At 35.4% G+C, this 20,217-nt stretch overlaps 2 protein-coding genes across 4 annotated transcripts in view; both read left to right on the plus strand.

Moving 5' to 3' along the window:
* LOC120333736 (microtubule-actin cross-linking factor 1-like) overlaps positions 1-20,217 on the plus strand; it is a 113,031-nt gene that overhangs the window by 40,986 nt on the left and 51,828 nt on the right. The window lies entirely within an intron of this gene.
* LOC144411897 (plectin-like) lies at positions 51-19,618 on the plus strand. Of its 2 annotated transcripts, none has more exons than XM_078109590.1 (26): positions 51-1,233; positions 4,224-4,442; positions 4,730-4,860; positions 4,938-5,171; positions 5,246-5,411; positions 6,195-6,364; positions 6,521-6,705; positions 6,788-6,937; positions 7,010-7,209; positions 7,523-7,662; positions 8,351-8,507; positions 8,591-8,697; positions 8,791-9,052; positions 9,133-9,260; positions 9,529-9,856; positions 9,937-10,016; positions 10,133-10,350; positions 10,826-11,019; positions 11,303-11,485; positions 11,597-11,837; positions 11,916-12,121; positions 13,162-13,335; positions 14,017-14,254; positions 14,636-14,781; positions 17,068-17,236; positions 17,435-19,618. In XM_078109590.1, the coding sequence occupies exons 1-26, from the start codon at positions 1,204-1,206 to the stop codon at positions 17,512-17,514; spliced, it is 4,536 nt and encodes a 1,511-aa protein (XP_077965716.1). In that variant the 5' UTR covers positions 51-1,203; the 3' UTR covers positions 17,515-19,618. The 2 variants fall into 2 exon arrangements, with proteins under 2 accessions (XP_077965716.1, XP_077965715.1); XM_078109589.1 differs by lacking the exon at positions 51-1,233 and adding an exon at positions 1,265-4,062.

Consider the following 20,217-nt stretch of genomic DNA (forward strand, 5'->3'; position numbering starts at 1 on the left):
GTATTCCTACACAATTAGTTGCATTATCACATTTGGCAAATAGCAGAGTTCAAGATAAGTTTTTAGCATGCTTTGTATATTGAACATTCATTATTGGGTACACCAATAAACATGATCGAATAGAAAATCTAGATGTCAGTCTAGATTCTGTTTCATCATGCTTGATCGTTTAAAAAACTAGTATAAAGCATTCGAAAATTGATTTTTGCAACCATACTGGCTGTTCATTGTGCTGTGTTTTTGTTTGTGCAATATTTAGTTGATATTTACTTATACAGTTCCAAATATGGAAATAATTCCACAACAAACAAAAATATATGCGAGTTTGCATGTATTCTGCAATATTTATATTCAAAGTAAAAACACCTTTCAGCTCAAGAAGTTGTTAATCAAAATTAATCAAAAGATATTACGATATTACGAAAAGGACGTTTCAGTCGTCCACAGCATAAAATTAGCAGCATCAACATATAATTAATAAAGGCATTATCATTGTTCGAACCTGTAGATTTATTTTATTTGTTCTCACGCAAAAAACGTCACTGAAACGCAATTGCGTCGTCCACGCGTTACGTATTCGTTGCTTGCGTCAGGTCGTTAAGTTTACCTTCGGTGCTTTTCAATGTTATATGTGAACGCTTTTTGTAAACTTAATTACTGGTCAAATGAAATAATTGTCTGGAACACTTGCACAAAACGCGCCGAACGAAGTCAGTACAGTAATTATTGCGATTATTGCATGTCTGCTTGCCAGAATTATAATTTTATAACATTAAAAGCAAGAAGGCTTATGGAACCTTCAAATATGGCGGATATAATTGCTAACGTAGTCGGGTGACTGTGCAAATGCTTGCTTTCATCATGCTAATACATTGGTGTTTTCATTCATTAATCAACTGCACTGCATATATTTTATGGCTAAGGCACTTACATCGCATAGATTTGCTATTTCTGCACATGACCTGACGTTATACTGATTCGAAGTATACATTCTGGTACGATGGCTGTGTACCCGCCCACCACTAGAAGCATTGTAGTGAGAAAAGATCAAAGTATTGCTGACGAAAACGGCATCGTTGAACATCTTCTGAATAGGGAATGAATAAGGGTATATCGCTATTAGAGAAGGGTCAGATCTTGCGTCATAGCTTGTGGTGGGCGTGATATTGTTGAAAGCTCGCGAGCGACATGTAGCGGTTGCTGATGATGGAAATTGAAGATAAACGGATGAAGGTTGGTGAGTCAATGGTAATTCTTCATTGATTTTGTGTGTTTTCTGCCTCGCGTTCTGTCTCATCCTTGCTATGTGTGTTTGTGTTCATTCCTAGTTTCACTCTTCTTTTTTCTCTTTTGTCTTCTCTCTTTTCTAACTCTGCTTAATTATATTAGAACTAGACCTTATACTGCTTTCACTATCTATCTTGTGATATTAAACTTGAGTTGTATAAAGTCCCTGGACAATTTTTAAAATAATCCACTTTGTTTTGCAAAATTTAAAAAGAATCGAGAACTTTCTAAACATTTGGCCACATTCACTTCAATACAAATCATATTTACTATCACAAGTTCTCTAATCTATCAATATATAAATAACACATGGTATTGTTTTCAAAGTCTTGAACTTCAAATTTAAAAATTGAAGTTTAACAACAATGATAGTTCATACTTTGAAAATGATTCCAACGTGTTATTTCACATCTGGTGAAATATCCTCCAAAGCTGGTATTTATAATATTTGGTGATTTGCACGGCGGAGTAGCCAATCTTACTGCACATTTTTCCTACTAACGTAGTTATGAATGAGTAGATCGTTTTCCTGCACAGTAATCAATCAATTAAGTTCAGCAGTTTATCATCATATTATTCACGGCTAACGTCAAGTTGCAGAAATTTTTTTTTCGATTCAGCCAATTGTAGTATGATGATAAGATTTGCTGAAAAAGTAGATTTTCTATTCACTTTCCTAAAATATATGGCGATTACCACGAGATAGCAAAACGAGAGAATCCATTAGTTCTGTAATTATATATTCGAATTTAGTTTGGAGAGAAAAGTGACAATCCACGAGGACTGCACAATTTGATTGAGTGATATTATTCTGCTTTGTTATCACAGTTTCTTTACTTTAAGTGTAGAATCAATCTCGCTTAGTTCTTTTAAAATAATTAGATTTTTCGTTCATTGTAGACGGCCTCTTGACATAATTTATTACAAACAATCGAATTTTGATTCTGGCGATTAGAGCAATACCCAGTGCAACAATTTAAAGCAATGTAAATTTGTTTTAATTGGGCGAAAATTTAAAACAAAAATGAGCTGTTTTTCAAACTAATTCAACCTTCTGAGTAGAAATCATAAACTTCTCGGTCTCTGGGCAATATTATATTGGCTGATAAATGACAATTCTAGATGTTTTAAATAGTTTTCCTTCTTAAATTAAAATCATACTAATAACTCGAAAATTTTGGGTATTTTATGATAATTACTAATAATACCCATGAGGCCGAAATGCGTCATCGGGAGGCAAAGAATCAGTCAAATCAGATTTAGGCTAGCATGCCATGAAAAGTACATTAAATGTAGTACATATGATTAGGTGATAGACTAAATATTTTGCATGGATCCGTATAAACAACTCATAACTCATGGTGCCCACGAAGTTGCCCTCTTTTTACCTTGGTGGAAAAATAACACAATTGAAAAAAGTTTTCTCTAATCAAATTAAGCACACAATGTCTTTTTTGAAAATCAATTTTGGCAATTTGCATGGCCAAAACGTAATAAATCTGCACAAGATCAAATGCAAATGAGAATTGTGTCGGTTCGCTATTCGAACGCGTACTTTTCGTTTACGGATTCATTTAGCTCGCCGTATAGAAAATTGTAATTTGTGTCGCTTGTTTATAAATACTAATATCGAGTCAGTCGTCACGATCTATTTATACTTCAAGCTGAATATAGGAACATAATATCCTTCAAGCTGCAACTACCATTATGTTCGTTTTATATAGATAAATAAGAAGGATAACAGAAGGATGAAGAGTCAGTGTAAAAATGATATCTCGTGGTCGCCATCTTTTTTCTCCCTTGCTAAAATTCATTATAAGATCTAATGTCATCAAAATATTGGACACACGACCTCCCCATGCTTGATCTTATGGTAAATTTTACTGGGTTTCTCTTGCATGGCAATTGGTTCTTCTCAAAGTAACGGTAGAAAGTTCATTTTAACTTTAACTAGGCTTTAGTTATTACCTTTCGCCATATTTCAAATGTGACCTTGCAATTAAATGGTGAACATCATGCATTCTTCGGAGAACAATTAAATTATCACGACACTATTGGAGCGCTAAACGCCACAACCCGATGTTCTAAATTGTTCTTACAATTTTATTTTCGCATCCGTAAACCACGCTCGGAATCCACTAATTTATACTCTCGTTTATTAATTAATGACGCGTCATGAATATCACTTATTGACAAATGGACGCCATAAAGTGTAGCCTACATAACCAGATTTTGAGTTAGGTAAACAAATCGACCAGCTAATTATTTTATGTATAGGGAAAACTAGGCAAATATAACCACTGATCCGGTAGTATCGATAAACCAAGATCATAATATTGCGCGCGTTCATTCGGGCATACTCGACGCACCCTACTGTTTGGTTAACCAAATGTCCATTACGTCTCGTCAATAAAGTATAAAGGCAAATACTAAGCGGAACGGTATTTTTATTCATTTTCATGTAACTAAACCTCGCACAGGTCGTATTTTTTCACAGAATGCGCGCGCGTTAGCTCACTTCATCATGAAACAAATTAGAACAGCCTACATTTACGACGTATTGACGAGCGCTCGCACGGAACGTCAAAGTATAAAATATTCGATCTCATGCTTCAAGCGACTTGGTAACTTAGAGAGCAACTTTGTGTGGCAGTCATGAGCGATTCGGATGATGCAATAGGCTACTTCATAACAAAATATTGTTGTTTCGCTTGTTGTATATCCCCAGAAGTTGTTTTGAAGAGGAGAAAAAGAGCAAAAGCCAAGGCTATTCGGGTATGGGAATAAATCTTTTCAAGTCAGATTGTGGGTGGATCTCCAAACGAGGTTAGGGTTGAGAGGAAAAGTGTGTAAACTCCGTAATTTCTGTTATTGGATTTGGTGGCATTTTTGAACAGATTTGATATCATCACTTCTGACGTCACATTTAATTGCAGGATGCGGCCAAACGTGAAGAAGAGGAACGCAATAGTAAAACTACTACCATCACGGAAATTACCACAACTACTATCTCGAAAAAGAAGAAGTCTAAGAAGGATATTCTGTTTGATACTGCTTTCCGACGACAAGCTAGCTTGTTTGATTTAGATGAGGCAGGATGTGTATCACCGGAAACAACTGAACAGTTGCAACTTGGCAATGTAACAGAGGAAGATGTAGGTTTCGTATACTTTTCTAGAATAGATGAAGCTTCAATATGTAATCGATGTGAAAAAGTATAAATTCAGCTTCAATTATTTTCGATACAATCATAATTTTTTTTGACCATTGTTTGATGGATGACAATTACCTATCCTATTGATATGTTTATTTTGGTAGCAACCGTGATATTTACTGTCAATCGTTATTAAATATAATTTAGTTTCACTTCAATGGCACAAATTTGAATTTTTATTTATTTTGAGAATAAATATATTTCATGATTTTATTCCAACCAATTCAGGTCGCACCAAGCTTGCACCAATACTTGGTTGGTCAGCAACCAATATCTGGAATCATTGTTAAAAAAGCTAACAATAAGAAAATGTCGATCAGTGAAGCGATGATACGTGGAATCATCATGACAGGAACCGGGTAAGTGTGATTTTTCGTTTTCTTTTATCACTGGTCGTATGACGTCAATACTTTGATAACATCATAATTTTCTTTAGACTTGCTCTTATCGAAGCCCAGGCTGGTTGTGGAAATATTATCGATCCCCACACTGGGAATATGATGACAGTAGACGAGGCCATTAAAAAGGGTTTGGCAGAAAAGAAATACGAAGATGCTTTGCAACGTGCAGAGAAAGCCGTGACTGGATATCCGGATCCAGTAACCGGAAAAATCTTGTCTCTTTACGAAGCCATGAATAAAAAATTTGTTGTTGAAAGCCATGGCATTAGGTATGTATATAGACATGGGAACTACCATATGAAGTTACTACATGGACATTTGCAAATTTTTTATTTTTTTTCAGACTTCTTGAGGCTCAGATTGCTACAGGTGGATTGATCGATCCTCGTGCAAATCACAGAGTATCAATTCAAGTGGCTTACAGACGTGGTTTGTTCGATGAAAGAATGAATGCGATACTTGAAGACCCGTCTGATGACACTAAAGGATTTTTCGACCCAAATACAAAGGTATTGTATCGTAAGCAATTTTTAAAGAAAAATTTTGTAGGTTGTACCGATTTAAGCAACGGAGCGTGAAATGTAGAATGCTCGTTCTTAAGACTTAAGTTTTAATGTGAAATAAACTACTGTTTAAAATCTAAAAACTCTGGAAACGCTTGATGTTTTAAATCTTGTATCGTTTTAAAACTAAATTTAGTAAGGTATTTTGTTTTTGAATTAAAATTCATTTTGACTAAATTTCGCGTTTATACAAAAATTATTGCATATTTTACGCTGTCTGTATCTGGAATGTCATCTACGCCATCTTCCGCCTCCCATGCCTCTTGACTGCGTAACGCTAACTCCTTTGGTAAACAAATAACCACAAATACGAATAATTCGGCCGCAATAAGAAATTATTGCCCAAATGAAAATTTCCTAATGTTTGCAAAAGACATTCTGTACATCTTGTGGGCGGCGCCGCAAAATAGCACGGTGCTGTTGACAGGTCATTGAAAGGGTATTGTCATTTGTTGGGTAAACAGCGGGTTATAAAATATTTACAGTTTATTTTGTGGACACATTGCCTTCGAAATAACATTTATATCGAAGTTATGTATGTCACAATTGAATTATATATTATCTTGACGTCACGAATTAATATGGAGATTAGTATTTTTTTGATTTCTCGAACTTTCAGGCGGTTGTGAGACTTGTGTAATTGTGTGTTAGTTTTTATTTCATATGAAAGCTGATTTTTTGTGCCTATTTTAATATATTTTAATCACAAAATACTTATTTTTTTTTCAGAAAAATCACACATATTTGGAACTGATGAGCAAAAGTAAAGTTGACCCTGTTACTGGAGTCCGATGCCTCGAGATCACAAGAGATGACATCGATTTGAAACGGGTTACCATGGAAATTACTGAAATTATAACAACGACAACTACCAAAAGAAAAAGACGTCAAGATATCAGGTATGGATTATGAAACTTGATGTGTTTACTTGTACCATCATCCTCTTTATAGTATAATATAGATAGAATTGGGAGGAGAATTCCACTGATATCACTTTATGTTGGTATGTATAAACTAAACTTTTAGTCTGATATATAATACTTCAACTATTTTAGATTCAAAACTGCATTCCGTCGTAAAGCATCTTTGGTCGATCTATTTGAAGCTGGATTAGTGACAGAAGAACAAATGATAGGTTTGGAAGCTGGTACAATACAAGAAGAAAATGTCGCTTCACAACTTCAACAATATTTATTCGGTGGTGAGGAACCGATAGCCGGAATCATTATGGAAAAGACAGGTATGTAATTTATCACAAAGCACTGACACATCTTTTTCTGATTGTCATAAAGACTTAGCTAACCATGCCGTTTTTATTTTAGGCGAAAAATTATCCATCAACGACGCTGTTCGCAAAACCATTATCAAAAGAGGAACCGGTATTGAACTACTGGAAGCACAAGCTGCAACAGGCAACATCATCGACCCTAAAAATGCCAGTAAATTGTCAGTCGACGAGGCAGCAAAATCTGGTAAGTTTTAAAAAACAACATCTACTTCGCAAATCGCAATCATTATTTTTTCTAACAAATGCCGTCTTCTAGGTCTTATCGATGCTCTGCATGTTGATACATTGCATAGAGCAGAACGAGCAGTTTATGGATACAAGTTACCTGGTACAAATACAATTTTGTCGCTTTTTGAAGCCATGAAGAAAGGTCTGGTTGTAGAATCTCGTGGAGTTCGTCTTCTTGAAGCCCAAATTGCTACTGGTGGCTTGATTGATCCGAGAGCAGCTCATAGAGTGAGTATAATTATCAACTTGGTAATATGTGAAAAGTATTTGCTGAGAATTCAGTTTTTCAATGCCCTTGGTTGTTTTCTTGTTGGAGAAATAAGGTACATGGAACGTTTGTATTGGGTTTTGAGACAGTGTGTGACGAGCAAAGAATTTATGAGGGCTAACGAATCATGACAACCATTTTGAGCACCATGTATATTCAAAACACTGGCCATTGTCGTACTTGTTGTGCATCATAACATTGGTGAATACGATGCATTTGAAAGAAAAAAGAAATGTTTTACAATTTTGATGCTAAGAATACTTTGTCTCATAGGTACCTATTGCTGTCGCTTATGAGCGTGGGTTATTTGACGAAAGAATGAATCAAATATTGGAAGATCCATCTGATGACACAAAAGGATTCTTCGATCCAAATACTCAAGAAAATTTGTCATATTTAGACCTCATGGAAAGGTTTGTAGATTGTATTCTATTTCTAATATCCTACTGTATATGCATAAACGTTCATCTCCAATTGAAACGGTGATTGTCTGAGTTTGTCTCCTAGCACAGGGGACTGCAATTTTCTTACACAAAATTATATGAAACTTAGCACGTAAAATCTCGTTATCTGTCTTGTTAAACAATTCCACACAGCTACTGCTAACCCTGTATTGCTACGAAACAATGCAATTGACTACGTAGTAGGATAATACCAATCTAAAAATTCTTCCTATACACTCTATCTGTGCAATATTGTTGGTACTTATTTCAGGATTGGTTTTACGAGTTGGCGCCTAAAAACCGCGAAAACGAGATAATATTCACAACCATGGAAATCTGTCTAAGTGACACAAAAGTGTCTGAACGGCTGCTAAAACGTTTATTATTACGTCAAATTTTGCCCTTATGCTGATAGCCAATTCTACGGCAGTAAATAGAGATCATCCATAAATATAATTAGAGGTTTACAAAGTTGTAGGAAATAAATACGATACACTGACACGATGCTCATATTTATGGCAAATTTAATTGTTTTGCGACCCAGAGTAGAGGCTTTCGCCCCGTATTTGCGGACCCCTGTCATAGCTGTTTATTGTTTGATGGTCACCATCTGCTGGCATTTCGGGACACTTTTGAAATGATTTACTCTTTCAATTAGATGCATCACTGAGGAGGATACTGGACTAAGATTTCTTGTTCTCAAAGAAAAGAAGAGCAAAAGACGATCGAAAAAAGAAGAATCCGTCAAGAAGGAAGTCACTCGCGAAAGAACAAAGAAGGATTCTTCAAGGAAGACAGTTACTACCGAAGAGAGAGTGAGTACTATAACAATTATAGGAGAAATTGACAAACCGTTCTAATCCTATAAAACATGTCCTAAATTATTTTTTACCCCCAGAGTGAAGTTGATGGAAAAACAAGCCGAAAAACGAAGACTGTCGAAAAAATAACAGTCACACATGAAATGGCGAAGAAAACTGAACCAGTTACTAGAGATGATATAACGTAAGTAGTTGATGACATTATTAGAATTGATATCATTCTACCAACATTGCGTCATCATCACGTCATATCATTAACATATTCAATTCCCTTTAGGTTCAAGACGGGATACAGACGGGAAGCTAAACTCGGCGATTTGGTTAAAACAGGTGTCGTTAGTGAAGAAATAGCAACACAGTTAGAGCATGGTACAATTAAACACTCTGATGTTTACGATAAAATCAGAAGGAATTTAGTTGGAGACGAACCGATTGGAGGAATCCTTGTCGAATCTACGTCAGAAAAACTAAGCATTAACGAAGCGGCAAAGAGAGGATTTCTGACCAGAGGAACAGCACTGCAATTTTTAGAAGCACAGGTTAGTAATATTTATCTATATATTTTATAGTCTTTTTCTGTTTTTTTGCAAAATAAGTATATTCCTTTGGGATTTTCCAGGCGGCCACAGGAAATATCATTGACCCAAAATCAGGAGAACGCCTCGGTGTTATGGATTCGTATTCTTCGGGTCTGATTGATCGATTGCATATTGATCCTCTGGAACGGGCGGAAAGAGCAGTGTTGGGGTAAGTAATTACATAATTGGGTACTCCTGGAGTATGCGCACCAAGATGTCGTACAACCTGAACCCGAACCTGGTACACAACCTGACCAGGTTGTGCGCCATTTTGGTGCGCATACTTCAGGAGGTCCAATAATTGTTCTATACATATTTCTGTTATTTCAAAGCAATTCAAAAAATAACCGATGTTGACGATCACAGCATTCGGATCATCGTATTTATTAGCGGTGTTTACAAAAATTTTAATACTTATGTAACAATTTCATGTTTAGATACAAGGAAAAAGGATCTGGAAATGTATTATCATTATTTGAATGTATGAGAAAGGGTTTAGTGACTGAGACTCGTGGAATCAGACTTCTTGAGGCTCAGATTGCAACTGGCGGTTTGATTGATCCACGATTGAACCATCGTTTACCAATTTCGGTTGCTTACAAACAAGGTATCTTTGATGAAAGAATGAACGAGATATTAGAAGATCCATCTGATGATACAAAAGGATTTTTCGATCCCAATTCGATGAAAAATTCGTCATATTTGGACTTGGTGCAAAAATGCATACAAGATCCCAAAACTGGAATAAAGCTTCTAGAAGTTAAAGTAAGTTATCTTTTTTAAGCACATTCCTATATTGTTTTCTAATAGTAAATATCATTCTTTTCATTTATGTGTCTTTTTAGGGTACAGGAGGTCAACAGACCGAAGGAACCGGAAAAACGAAAAATCGGAAAGACATTAAATTTAATACCGGCTTTCTAAGGTACGATATTCACAATTTGAGAAAAACATTTTTATTGTCTCATTTGAAGTGTCCTATCTCTGGCCTTAGCTTGATCATGCACAGACTAAAATTTACAAATCTTCGTTTGTTTTTAGAACTGCTTCTGCCATAGATTTATTGGAAGCTGGTATTATAACTGAAGAAACCATTATTGCGCTGGAAAGAGGTTTGATCTCCGAGGAGAATGTGGCTGCTTCTATTTCTATGTATCTACATGGTGAACAACCAATTGCTGGACTCATCTTGGAAGCAACTGGTGAAAAATTAAGTATTCTGGAAGCAGTTCAACAAGGAATAATCAAGCGTGGAACTGGTAGGTTGATTTTGTGTTCAAAATTATCGAAAAGCACTTATTATGCCCATTCTTGAAGTAGTTAATCCTAACGTTTTTCGTTTGACCAAATCCTCAAAAGATTGTTTTTCTAAACCAAGATCAATAAAGCATAGTGAACGTCTTGGCCATACTACTACCACGTCAACAGTTGCAATGTTGTGCTTTGAGATTCAAAGTATGGGAATATTTGGAAAGATTCATGACAAGCGCAATACCTGAAGTTGTACTATGATTAATGTATTATGACATCAGCAGTAAAATCTAAATTTGTATTTACTTGCTTTTAGTTTGTTCGTGATAATGGTTTCTATATTGCGACCCCGGTGATCAATGGAATATTTAAAACATAATTGTTCAATGCTTTTATCGAAAATTACATTGTATCATATATGCAAAACTTTTTTGTTGGATATATCAAATTTTCAACTAATTATATTCCATGTTTTTCATCTAGGTTTGGAGTTGTTGGAAGCGCAGGCTGCCACTGGAACAATCATCGACCCTCGCTCTGGTGACCGAATGTCCGTTACAGATGCGTTCGGTAAAGGATTAGTTGACAACACTCAACGTGATGCATTGGAAAGAGCGCAAAGAGCGGTCACCGGTTACAGAGACCCCATCACGCGTCACACACTGTCTCTTTTCGAGGTAGGTTTGCATCAGTTTAAGCTCGTCATACATGAATCATGTGTAACCATGTTTAAATTTTACATTTTGGTCACTTTTTTACATTTTCTTACACGAGGTGTACATACCAATAGCTTTGCAAAATTTATCATTCGATAAAACTATGATCATTTATGTAAACTCAGCAATTACCAGTGCCGATTCGCGACCGCCGTGGACACATATTTGAACTTGATCTTCATAGTTTAAGATTTTTTTATTTTGAGTTTCCCATGAATCAATTTTGTGCCTTTATTTTTTACAGGCAATGAGAAAAGGGTACGTCACCGAATCACGTGGTATACGTCTTCTGGAAGCTCAAATTGCAACTGGAGGTTTGATCGATCCCAACGCTGCCCATCGTGTCCCAATTTCGGTCGCATTCAGAAGAGGTATTTTCGATAAAAAGATGAACGATATCTTGGAAGATCCATCCGACGATACAAAAGTACGTGACATTTTTTCCATTTGTGGTTTAATAAAAGTATTGTTGACGGGGTAATAAAGTCGACGTTTCAATGCATTTTTCGTAGCTTTAATAGAATACTTTTCCTTCTAGGGATTCTTTGACCCCAACACAAACGCCAACTTGACTTATTTGGAACTCATGTCTCGATGCCAGACCGAGCCCGATAGCGGAATGGTGTTCTTGGTCCTGAAAGACAAAAGATCAAGCAAAAGGTCTAAGAGCAGCAGCTCCAGCAGAAAGAAACGTAGAACGACTCAAAGAACACGAAAAGTCATCATCGTCGACCCAGCAACCGGAAAAGAGTTGTCTGTCAGAGAGGCCCATAAGAAAGGTACTGTAATTTATCAAATATTATTCATTGTTTCATTTTGATTTTGTTCCAAACTTATTTAATCTTTTGTCCATCTAGGTCTTATTGATAGCGAAACTGCTAAACAGTTGATGGCACAAGAGGGCGAATGGGAAGAGACGGAAGGATCATCGTCAAAATCGAAGAAAGTTCCACCATCCGAACAAGCTCCAATTGTAGATTCGCAAACGGGAGCCAGCATAACAATAGACGATGCTGTTGATAAGAGTTTAGTAGACAAAGGAACTGCGGCAAAATTTAAACTGGTAAGTTTTATATTTTTATTTGATATTTACTCGAGCTGGCAGGAAAAATCGTGACTAAATCGGAAGGATTTTCAAAACACTGTGACTATACGATTAATCGTGAAAATATTCAATTCGCATGCAAACGCGTACCGCAGAATATGACTGTTGCATCCCAGTTTATGTTCACGACGAGACGTGTTTCGTAAATGGGCTATTAGAAATTCTTTTTAAAGTTAACGAGCATTTGAATAATTTACTATTCACTCTACTAGCTATTACATTGGGTAGGTTTCAGGGAAAGACTGAGTCTCGCTTCTCGCGTTTTGGGCAAAGCAGGACATAGAAGTTTAAACTTCATTATACCGCTTAAGGTGACGATTGTCATTTTGATGTAAAATCGCGTTACATTTGGTGAAACAAGCTGTAATTTACTGAATCGAAATTTTCGAACGTATGATAACCAGTATTACTGAATAGTGACAAAATATTTCAAAATCAGCGAAGAGGCCGTTTTTTTTTATTCAAGTCGAGCTTTGTTTTCACGGTCTTATGTCGTAAGTTTATGCAGGCACTGTCATCGCTGTGACGGGAACAGGTTTGACAAAAGGCAAATAAATAGTTCCGCTATGTATTTCAGGAGCGCATTGCAAAACGTTATAAAGTGTTGAATAATCGTGCGATTATTACCGATTATCGAGGTCAAAAAATCGTACAATTGCCAATAATCAAAAATTTACTTATCGCCGACCTTCTGATATTTACTTATGTCAAATTATGATTCATGATATACCTTCGCATGGATTGTACGCCCATGTATCGCTGGATTCCATATTTAAAATAGCCATGCGCATTTTTATACTGCTTGGCGAACTTTTATCGGCCGATATTGTATAGGAATTATTTTGGTTGGGTGAACTTCAGATTCTAACAGTATTTTTTTCACTTTCAAGGATTTGGGATATTGATTTAAGCCAACTTCTATTAAAAAAAATCTAAATCGGGAAACTTTCAAAAACGATTTTTTTTGTGTGTGTTAATTTGGAGTTTTATTTAAACAGGGCGAAATTTCTGTTGATGAACTTACCTCACGATTGGCTCTGCTGTCCCACGGTATTAATGGACCTATTGGTGGAATTATTGATTTAAAGAAAGGTGAATGTATTACAATTGCTGAAGCGGAACGCAGACGACTTGTTGATGGTACTACGTCACAAAGACTGCTAGAAGCTCAGGTCTGTATAATAATTTTGATAACAACATAATGTACGTTATCAAAATTAAATCACATACCAGTAGAAACAGCAAAAATGGGAGTGGTCGCTATCGTCGACATTGGCACGCGAGGCTACGCGAGAAATGGAGATTTGAATTTGCCTTTTTTTAATCCGAAGAGTATTGAATTGTAACCCTACATACACGTATGTATCTAATATTCCTGAATGCTGTCTAGTAATGGATCGTTTTTTTTTAATTTTATGATATACGCCTGATGAGTCGTTATTGAACACGAAATGGTCAAATATATCGTTTTGTTAAATCGTTGTTTCTGTGGCGAATTTTGGTGCAGAAAAATGGCTTTACGCCATGATCAATCGGTTTCGAATTTTAGTACTTAAATATGGATGACCTGGATATAGTCGCCAAAATGCTATTAATTTCTTTTTTTCGAATTGTATGAGATATCCCGCTCAAACTTTTCGCATTTTCATTTTGATTCACTTTTTTTACTCCGTCAAGCATGATTGCCTAGGTCACGACTGAACTTGATTTCTCTCAGTGCCCAGTCATATTCCCACGCGTGGTTCTTTATTTAGTCTCCTGTTGTTATCATTTTTTGTATAACTGGGATAGTTTGTTGATTGCTGACCGGAGCTCTTGCACAGTTTTTTGACATAGTTTCCTATTATTTCCAGGCTGCAACTGGTGGTATTGTGAATCCAGCGAATGCTGCACGAATGACCATCAACGAAGCAATTTCTGCTGGGGTTATTGACAAACGAGCCGGACAGAGAATTGAAAAAGCAGAAATGGCATTCAGAGGATTCCAAGATCGCAGAACCAAGGAAATTTGCTCTCTAGGAGAAGCAATGAAAAAAGGACTTTGCTATTATGACGCTGGTTTGAGATTGTTGGAATATCAATATGTAACTGGTGAGATTTTACTCGTTAAATCATTGCTGGTTAATTTTAGATTGTCATTTGGTCAATTAATATTTGATTAAGTATCAAAATGAAGGATAAATGCCGTTTTTAACGCACGCATGTTGCAAATGTTATCGATTGGAACATGATAAATCTGAAAAGGAAAGAAGTGCGGGGCGAACGTTTTTAAATATCGGCCCGTTTATTTTACTTTGATAATCGAAATATCGGAATATATTTTTTCCAGCCATTTTTGATTAATAAATGGAAATGGCAAATGCACAGTGTAAGTAGACTTTATTGGTTAAATATTTTCTTATTTTCCTATTAAATATTTAATTCTACACCAATTATCATGAAATTCTAAAATTATCTCATTTATATCACTAGGTGGTGTGGTTGATCCTAACAACGGCTCCCGCATTTCTGTCGACGAAGCGATAGAAAGAAAGTGGATTGATCAAAGAACATCTGATAGGTTGACTGATTTACGAAGATATGCTCGATCCATTGTTGATCTGAAGACTAATTTATTGGTAAGGAATAATTCTATCTATCAACATCTAGGTAGTGTGTCGGGAATCTTAATACAATAAAACTTTCTATAGGTATGTTACGAAAAATTACAGTTGGACCTATTTGAATAAAAACTGCGCTAGTGGATAGATCAGAGTCAAAATAAGAAAACAGTACCAAGTTTGTAAACGACGCATCAGAAAATAATGGGGATATCGGCATTTCAGTACCCCCCGGAAAGCTAATTTTTCCCACAAGGTTGGAATTACGCCGACTCAAAAACTGTTACCGTAAGTGTAAGAGAATGTGAGGCCGATAAATAACAAGTAGTTGCTCCGCTATTTTTGTAATCGAATGAAATTAGGAACAAAAAGGTAATGCGAAAAATGAACCTAATGGAACAAACTTTACACAAATTTATTGCCATGAAATAATTAGCTTTCCGAATTCATTATGCACGAGGAAATCTCTGAAGTACGGTAATCGGGTATTTCACATGAGCGCTGGTCGGCAACGGCTTTCTCCACTATACTGGTCCATGCATACGCGACAAAACAAGATTTAGCGCCTCTCGTATCCCACCGTATTCAATGAACCATTAATATTCTCGTTCGTAAGACATTTACCGCATTTTTAGAAACACAAAAGGGGAGAAATCCGTCACGAGGAAAAATGTCTGCATTTAATCGATAACTAACGTGCGTTGACAGACTCATGAAAATATCGCATTGACCGTGTCTTGAAATATTTCATAGCATTCTGAAAAACGTTTGCAAATAGTTTTTCTCATTTAAAATTTTATTTATTGTGAAAAAAAAGTTTTCTAATAACTAATATCTCCATATGCGGAACATCTATGGAATATCGCGACCCCTGCAGAATTTGATCCTGGTAACAGTCATAGAGGCCGCCGGGCGATTGTCGCAAATTCGGCATTGGAGTAAGAAATATTAGTTCGAGAGTGAATCGTTCCGGTTAATAATTAACGATGTTCGAATTTAACAAGCTCCGTTAAAATTGGTGAGTCTCAAGTTAAGAAAGAAACACGCATGCCCAAATAGATTTCAATAGACTGGATCAGTAATTCGTAGGACGTTTAAGCTGAGAGGTATTTTTGTAAGCTTCGCATGATAGGGAATTATTGCGCTAATGAAAAATTCAACAACGAGATCCTAGCCGATTTTTATGTACCAACCAGTATTGAGAATTTGAATAGATTGACGTTTTCTGAAGATATGCCAGATGCCACGCCTGTATTGTCTTTGAAATTTGGGGAACTTTTCAATTTCATTGCGAATGTCGCCGAATTTCTGATGTTTTGAATTTAAAGTACGTTGGACACTTTTTTTTTAAAAATGTTGTAATTCAGACAGTATGCATTTGAGATTGAAATTTGGCAAAAAAGGGGTAAATGGATATTCATTTCTCGCAATTAACGAAAAATCCTGGCTATCGTCTGCACGAAACTCTATTAATTTGAAACTGTCTGCTGTCGATACACAGCCAAAAGTTATCTTTTTTTTTTTTAATTTTCAACTAAACTTTCCTCCGTATGAGAAACATGGGCAAACAAATACCGGCAGTGTAACATTATTCCGTTATTTGCTTTCTCAGTTGAAACTTGATGCACACACCTATTATCTATTGCAGTATCCGATTATCCTTCAACCAATAGACATAAAACTTAACTTAACCAAAACTTGAAAAGTCAGGTTAACGAACACGTAACTGCGTCTTTCAAAACAGCAATGTAGAAATCTTGCGAATCTCATTCAAGACGCACGTCGCGGCGACTTGACTCACGGTCACGTACACTGCTCTAGGCAACTGCTAGCTTCTAACGAAAACGAAAATCGATAAATGTCAATTTTATTATAAACGTCGGGAAAAAAAGAACTTAGCGAGAATCTCAGAATCGTCGCGCAAAAAATCACTCTAACATTTCTCTAAATTTTGAACGATACTCAGTAAACGCCGTTTTGGATTTTTGCGAGAAAGTTGATGCTTCACTAACCCGTTAACTGTTAACGATAGTTGGTGAGTGGTCCCCAGGCCAATCTGCACGATAAACTTCTGTTGTACTAACTTCTGCAGTACTGAATCCCTTTTTTTGTCTAATTCTTGATGATTCATCGATGCCAATTATTGACTGTCATAGTACGGCGGCTGTGAATTATGAACAGTTTTCCGTATACCAGTGGACAGTATTACGCATCTTTTGAATTCCTTCAATCTTAATTCACACATCTTGGATTATTAAATTATTGAATTCTATGGTTATTCATATTATTTTATATCTGTTACAGCTTACCTATCCAGAAGCGTTGGAACAAGCAACGTTGGACAGTCATACTGGATTACGTGTTATGGAAGCCTTGCCTAGAATTGATAGAAACGCCAGACTTGCTGGTGGTCTAACGATTAGAGCTGGTTCTATGCAGTCTTCTCTCACAAGCTCTCTTGCCAGTTCTAGAGGTAAATTTTATCAAATGGTTTACGAAAATATTGACGCCATATTGACTAAATAACTATACTACTATGCGCGGGAAAGTATTTGTTATGTGACTGTAATAATATACTTAGCTTAATTACCTATAATATACCTAGCGTATGACCGATGTCCAGGAAGATAGTACTACGATTTAACCTCATCGTTTTGATGTTGTTTTGCAGCTGAAAGTCCAATTGGGTCTCCGAAGAGGCGTGGTAGTTTTGATGACGACACTTCGCCTTTAACCTCTCCCAGGAAGTGAATTTTGATTGGATGATTAATATGAAGGACGACCTCGAATGGACGTTACAATGTGAAAAATCGAAGTGGAATACTGAACACTGCAACCGGACGACTTTCTTAATTGATTATGCTCGGTCATGCATTTCTCGCGGATATATAATACAAATTCTTGCGTTATATGCATGGCCTAGCATAATCAAATTATAACTAGAACGTGCTTTCCTGATTTCTTTGTGTTCCGCAATGTCTTTAAATGTAAAAATTGTATTTTTGGAATGTATTACCATTAATTAATATGATATATATTGTAATAAAAATGATTTTTAGGGGTGAAAAATTAGCAAACGCTAAATGTAGGTATTACTCGCGGTACGACGGAGTCAATTGAAAATAGTACAATATTAATTACTAATACCATTGTGTGATTTGTGTGCTCTTTACTTTTTTTATCTGCTTGCTCATTATCGTCTTAATATTACAAAAATCACATAGCAGGTGTACCATACGATATAATAGATTGTAAATTTTAAAATTAGGTTTCGTGGTGTGTTTTCTATTTCTCTTTTTGGAAATTGGCTATGTTAAATCAAATAGGGAGTCATTTTAAGTTCCTCAAATTCGCTGTTGATGAAATAAATCGTCGATTCTGACTGCAAAATGAACCGCTGATTTGACACCATGATTAAACTTTGCAATATGTTTCTGGTTTGTATCGAAGGTTTTTGACTTTGATGAAGTCAACTTAACCAATCGATCGAATATAAACTGCCTTCTGCTTTAATTATGGAATATTTTTGATAATAAAGTAAATGTATATAATTACATTACACGATCTAGCATTGCACAAAATGTACAGAAATCGCGACAGTAATACTTTGTAACTTAATATTTGATACAAAAATCAGCACCGTGCACTTGGCTAGACTTCTGTGGTAAATTAATAATATTCCAGTCAAAATTGGTCGTTTCAGGTTGTTTTTAATCCAACATACCCGAACACTATAATCCATTTTTGACTGAAATTTAGCTGTATATATCGCAATTACAATTTAAATAAAAAATCTCAATTAGCCAACATGAATATGTAAAAATTAAAACTAATATAGCATTAAAACATTAATTTTTATTAACTTTTAGCAGTTACGGGTTGGGGGACCCGTAATTTCGCTCGAACTTGCAATTACATCGCCTGCCTGACATTGGTCTCTTTAATCGAAATGTAAATATGCTACTTTTATTTTTTATTTCATTTAAACAACAAACAAACAAAAAAAGGATTTTGTGCGGAACTCGTATATTTTCTAAAGTCGAAAAAAAAATCATTTTTAAGTGAAAATAGAATAGAAAAAATAAATATTGTAAAGAACTAATATTACTAATAGCATGTATTCCCGCTGTAAATTATATTTTATCAATTCTGCACTTTGAATTTTGGGGCAATTTATTTGAAAAATATTACAAAAAAACTTTGCTATTAAGAGATTAGATACATAAATAGATAAAAATTGTATAAAAATACTCAAATTCTTTTTGCAAAAACTATATCAGCTTTTATAAATCACTAAAAGTCAACATTTTCTTTTCTGGTGTCAAATTTTTGGTTTTGGGTAGTGTTTTGCGGATTTAGCTAGTTTCCAACGTATATAGAATGATGAAGTTTATTTTGTGCCTTTTCTGACAATTTGATATCTTACTGTAGACGTAATTAAGCAATTGTTTCTCTCAATTTACCTGCAACCGACATCGGTGCTAATATTTCCCAATGCAATTGAAAAGAAAAAATAGTACGAATCAGTGGTATTTTTGAATGTTTTATTATTCAGTAAGATCTCTTACGTAGGCAAGCACGACTTTCTATGAGCGATGATTTGCAAATTGTAAATAAACTTGCTTACAACGAGCTGTAGAATAAAACACCTTACCATGTCGTATTTTACAAAAATCATGCATTGCCAACGCATTATATTACCCTGCTTGGTACCATCGTGGTTTTATTATAATTTTCTTAATTGCTGAGTGTATTTGTGTGATGTAGACTTGTTTTGAAATAAAAAACAAACTTTTTCGCTTCATGTAATTGCGTGCTAATATGTGCTTTGAAGAATAAAAGCAATCCGTGGTAACATTGTTGTTTTTTGTTGTCCGTCGTTTTGTGCTTTTATCGTACTGTCTCTTTTTTGTTCTTTTGATATGGGCGGCTGGCTTAGTTTCTGCGCATGATATACTTTCAAAAAGCGTATCACTTAAATGCACATTGATCACACGTTGTTTCGTTATCATCACAAGCAAGCAAAAAATTAGACATGAATCATATATTATACCAATATACACTCTAACAATAATAAATATACACTTCACAAACTTTCACACATCTACGATTCAATTCCATATTCTTTTTGAGCTGAAAGGACGTTTAATATGCACGGCAATTAACTATCTAATTTACGATTGAATGACAAACAAAGCGGTAGTAAAAAATTGAAAAAGAGAAATTTTTTTATATCAATTTTTCTTGGTAATATACTGCGAAATAGAAGGAAAATTTATTAATTAATCTGTACGATTTTCCAGACGAAATGACGTAATAATATCATACCTGGCCCATACGTCTTAACTCAAATCAGTCTTCATTTACTTATAATCATGTGATATTATATCGTAGAAAAAAATTACAGATATTACAAATAAAATAATTGTTAAAAGCTTCGGTGCACATTTGCCA

Source organism: Styela clava, chromosome 15, assembly GCF_964204865.1.
Source record: "Styela clava chromosome 15, kaStyClav1.hap1.2, whole genome shotgun sequence".
Taxonomy (NCBI): Eukaryota; Metazoa; Chordata; class Ascidiacea; order Stolidobranchia; family Styelidae; genus Styela; species Styela clava.

What these genes read in the sequence shown, in the direction of transcription:
- LOC144411897 (XM_078109589.1), top strand. Translation starts at nt 3,943, where the DNA reads ATGAGCGATTCGGATGATGCAATAGGCTACTTCATAACAAAATATTGT. An exon ending in ATCATCATGACAGGAACCGG is followed by an intron (nt 4,861 to 4,937) that starts GTAAGTGTGATT and finishes AATTTTCTTTAG; the next exon opens with ACTTGCTCTTATCGAAGCCC. An exon ending in CTCTCTTGCCAGTTCTAGAG is followed by an intron (nt 17,237 to 17,434) that starts GTAAATTTTATC and finishes GTTGTTTTGCAG; the next exon opens with CTGAAAGTCCAATTGGGTCT.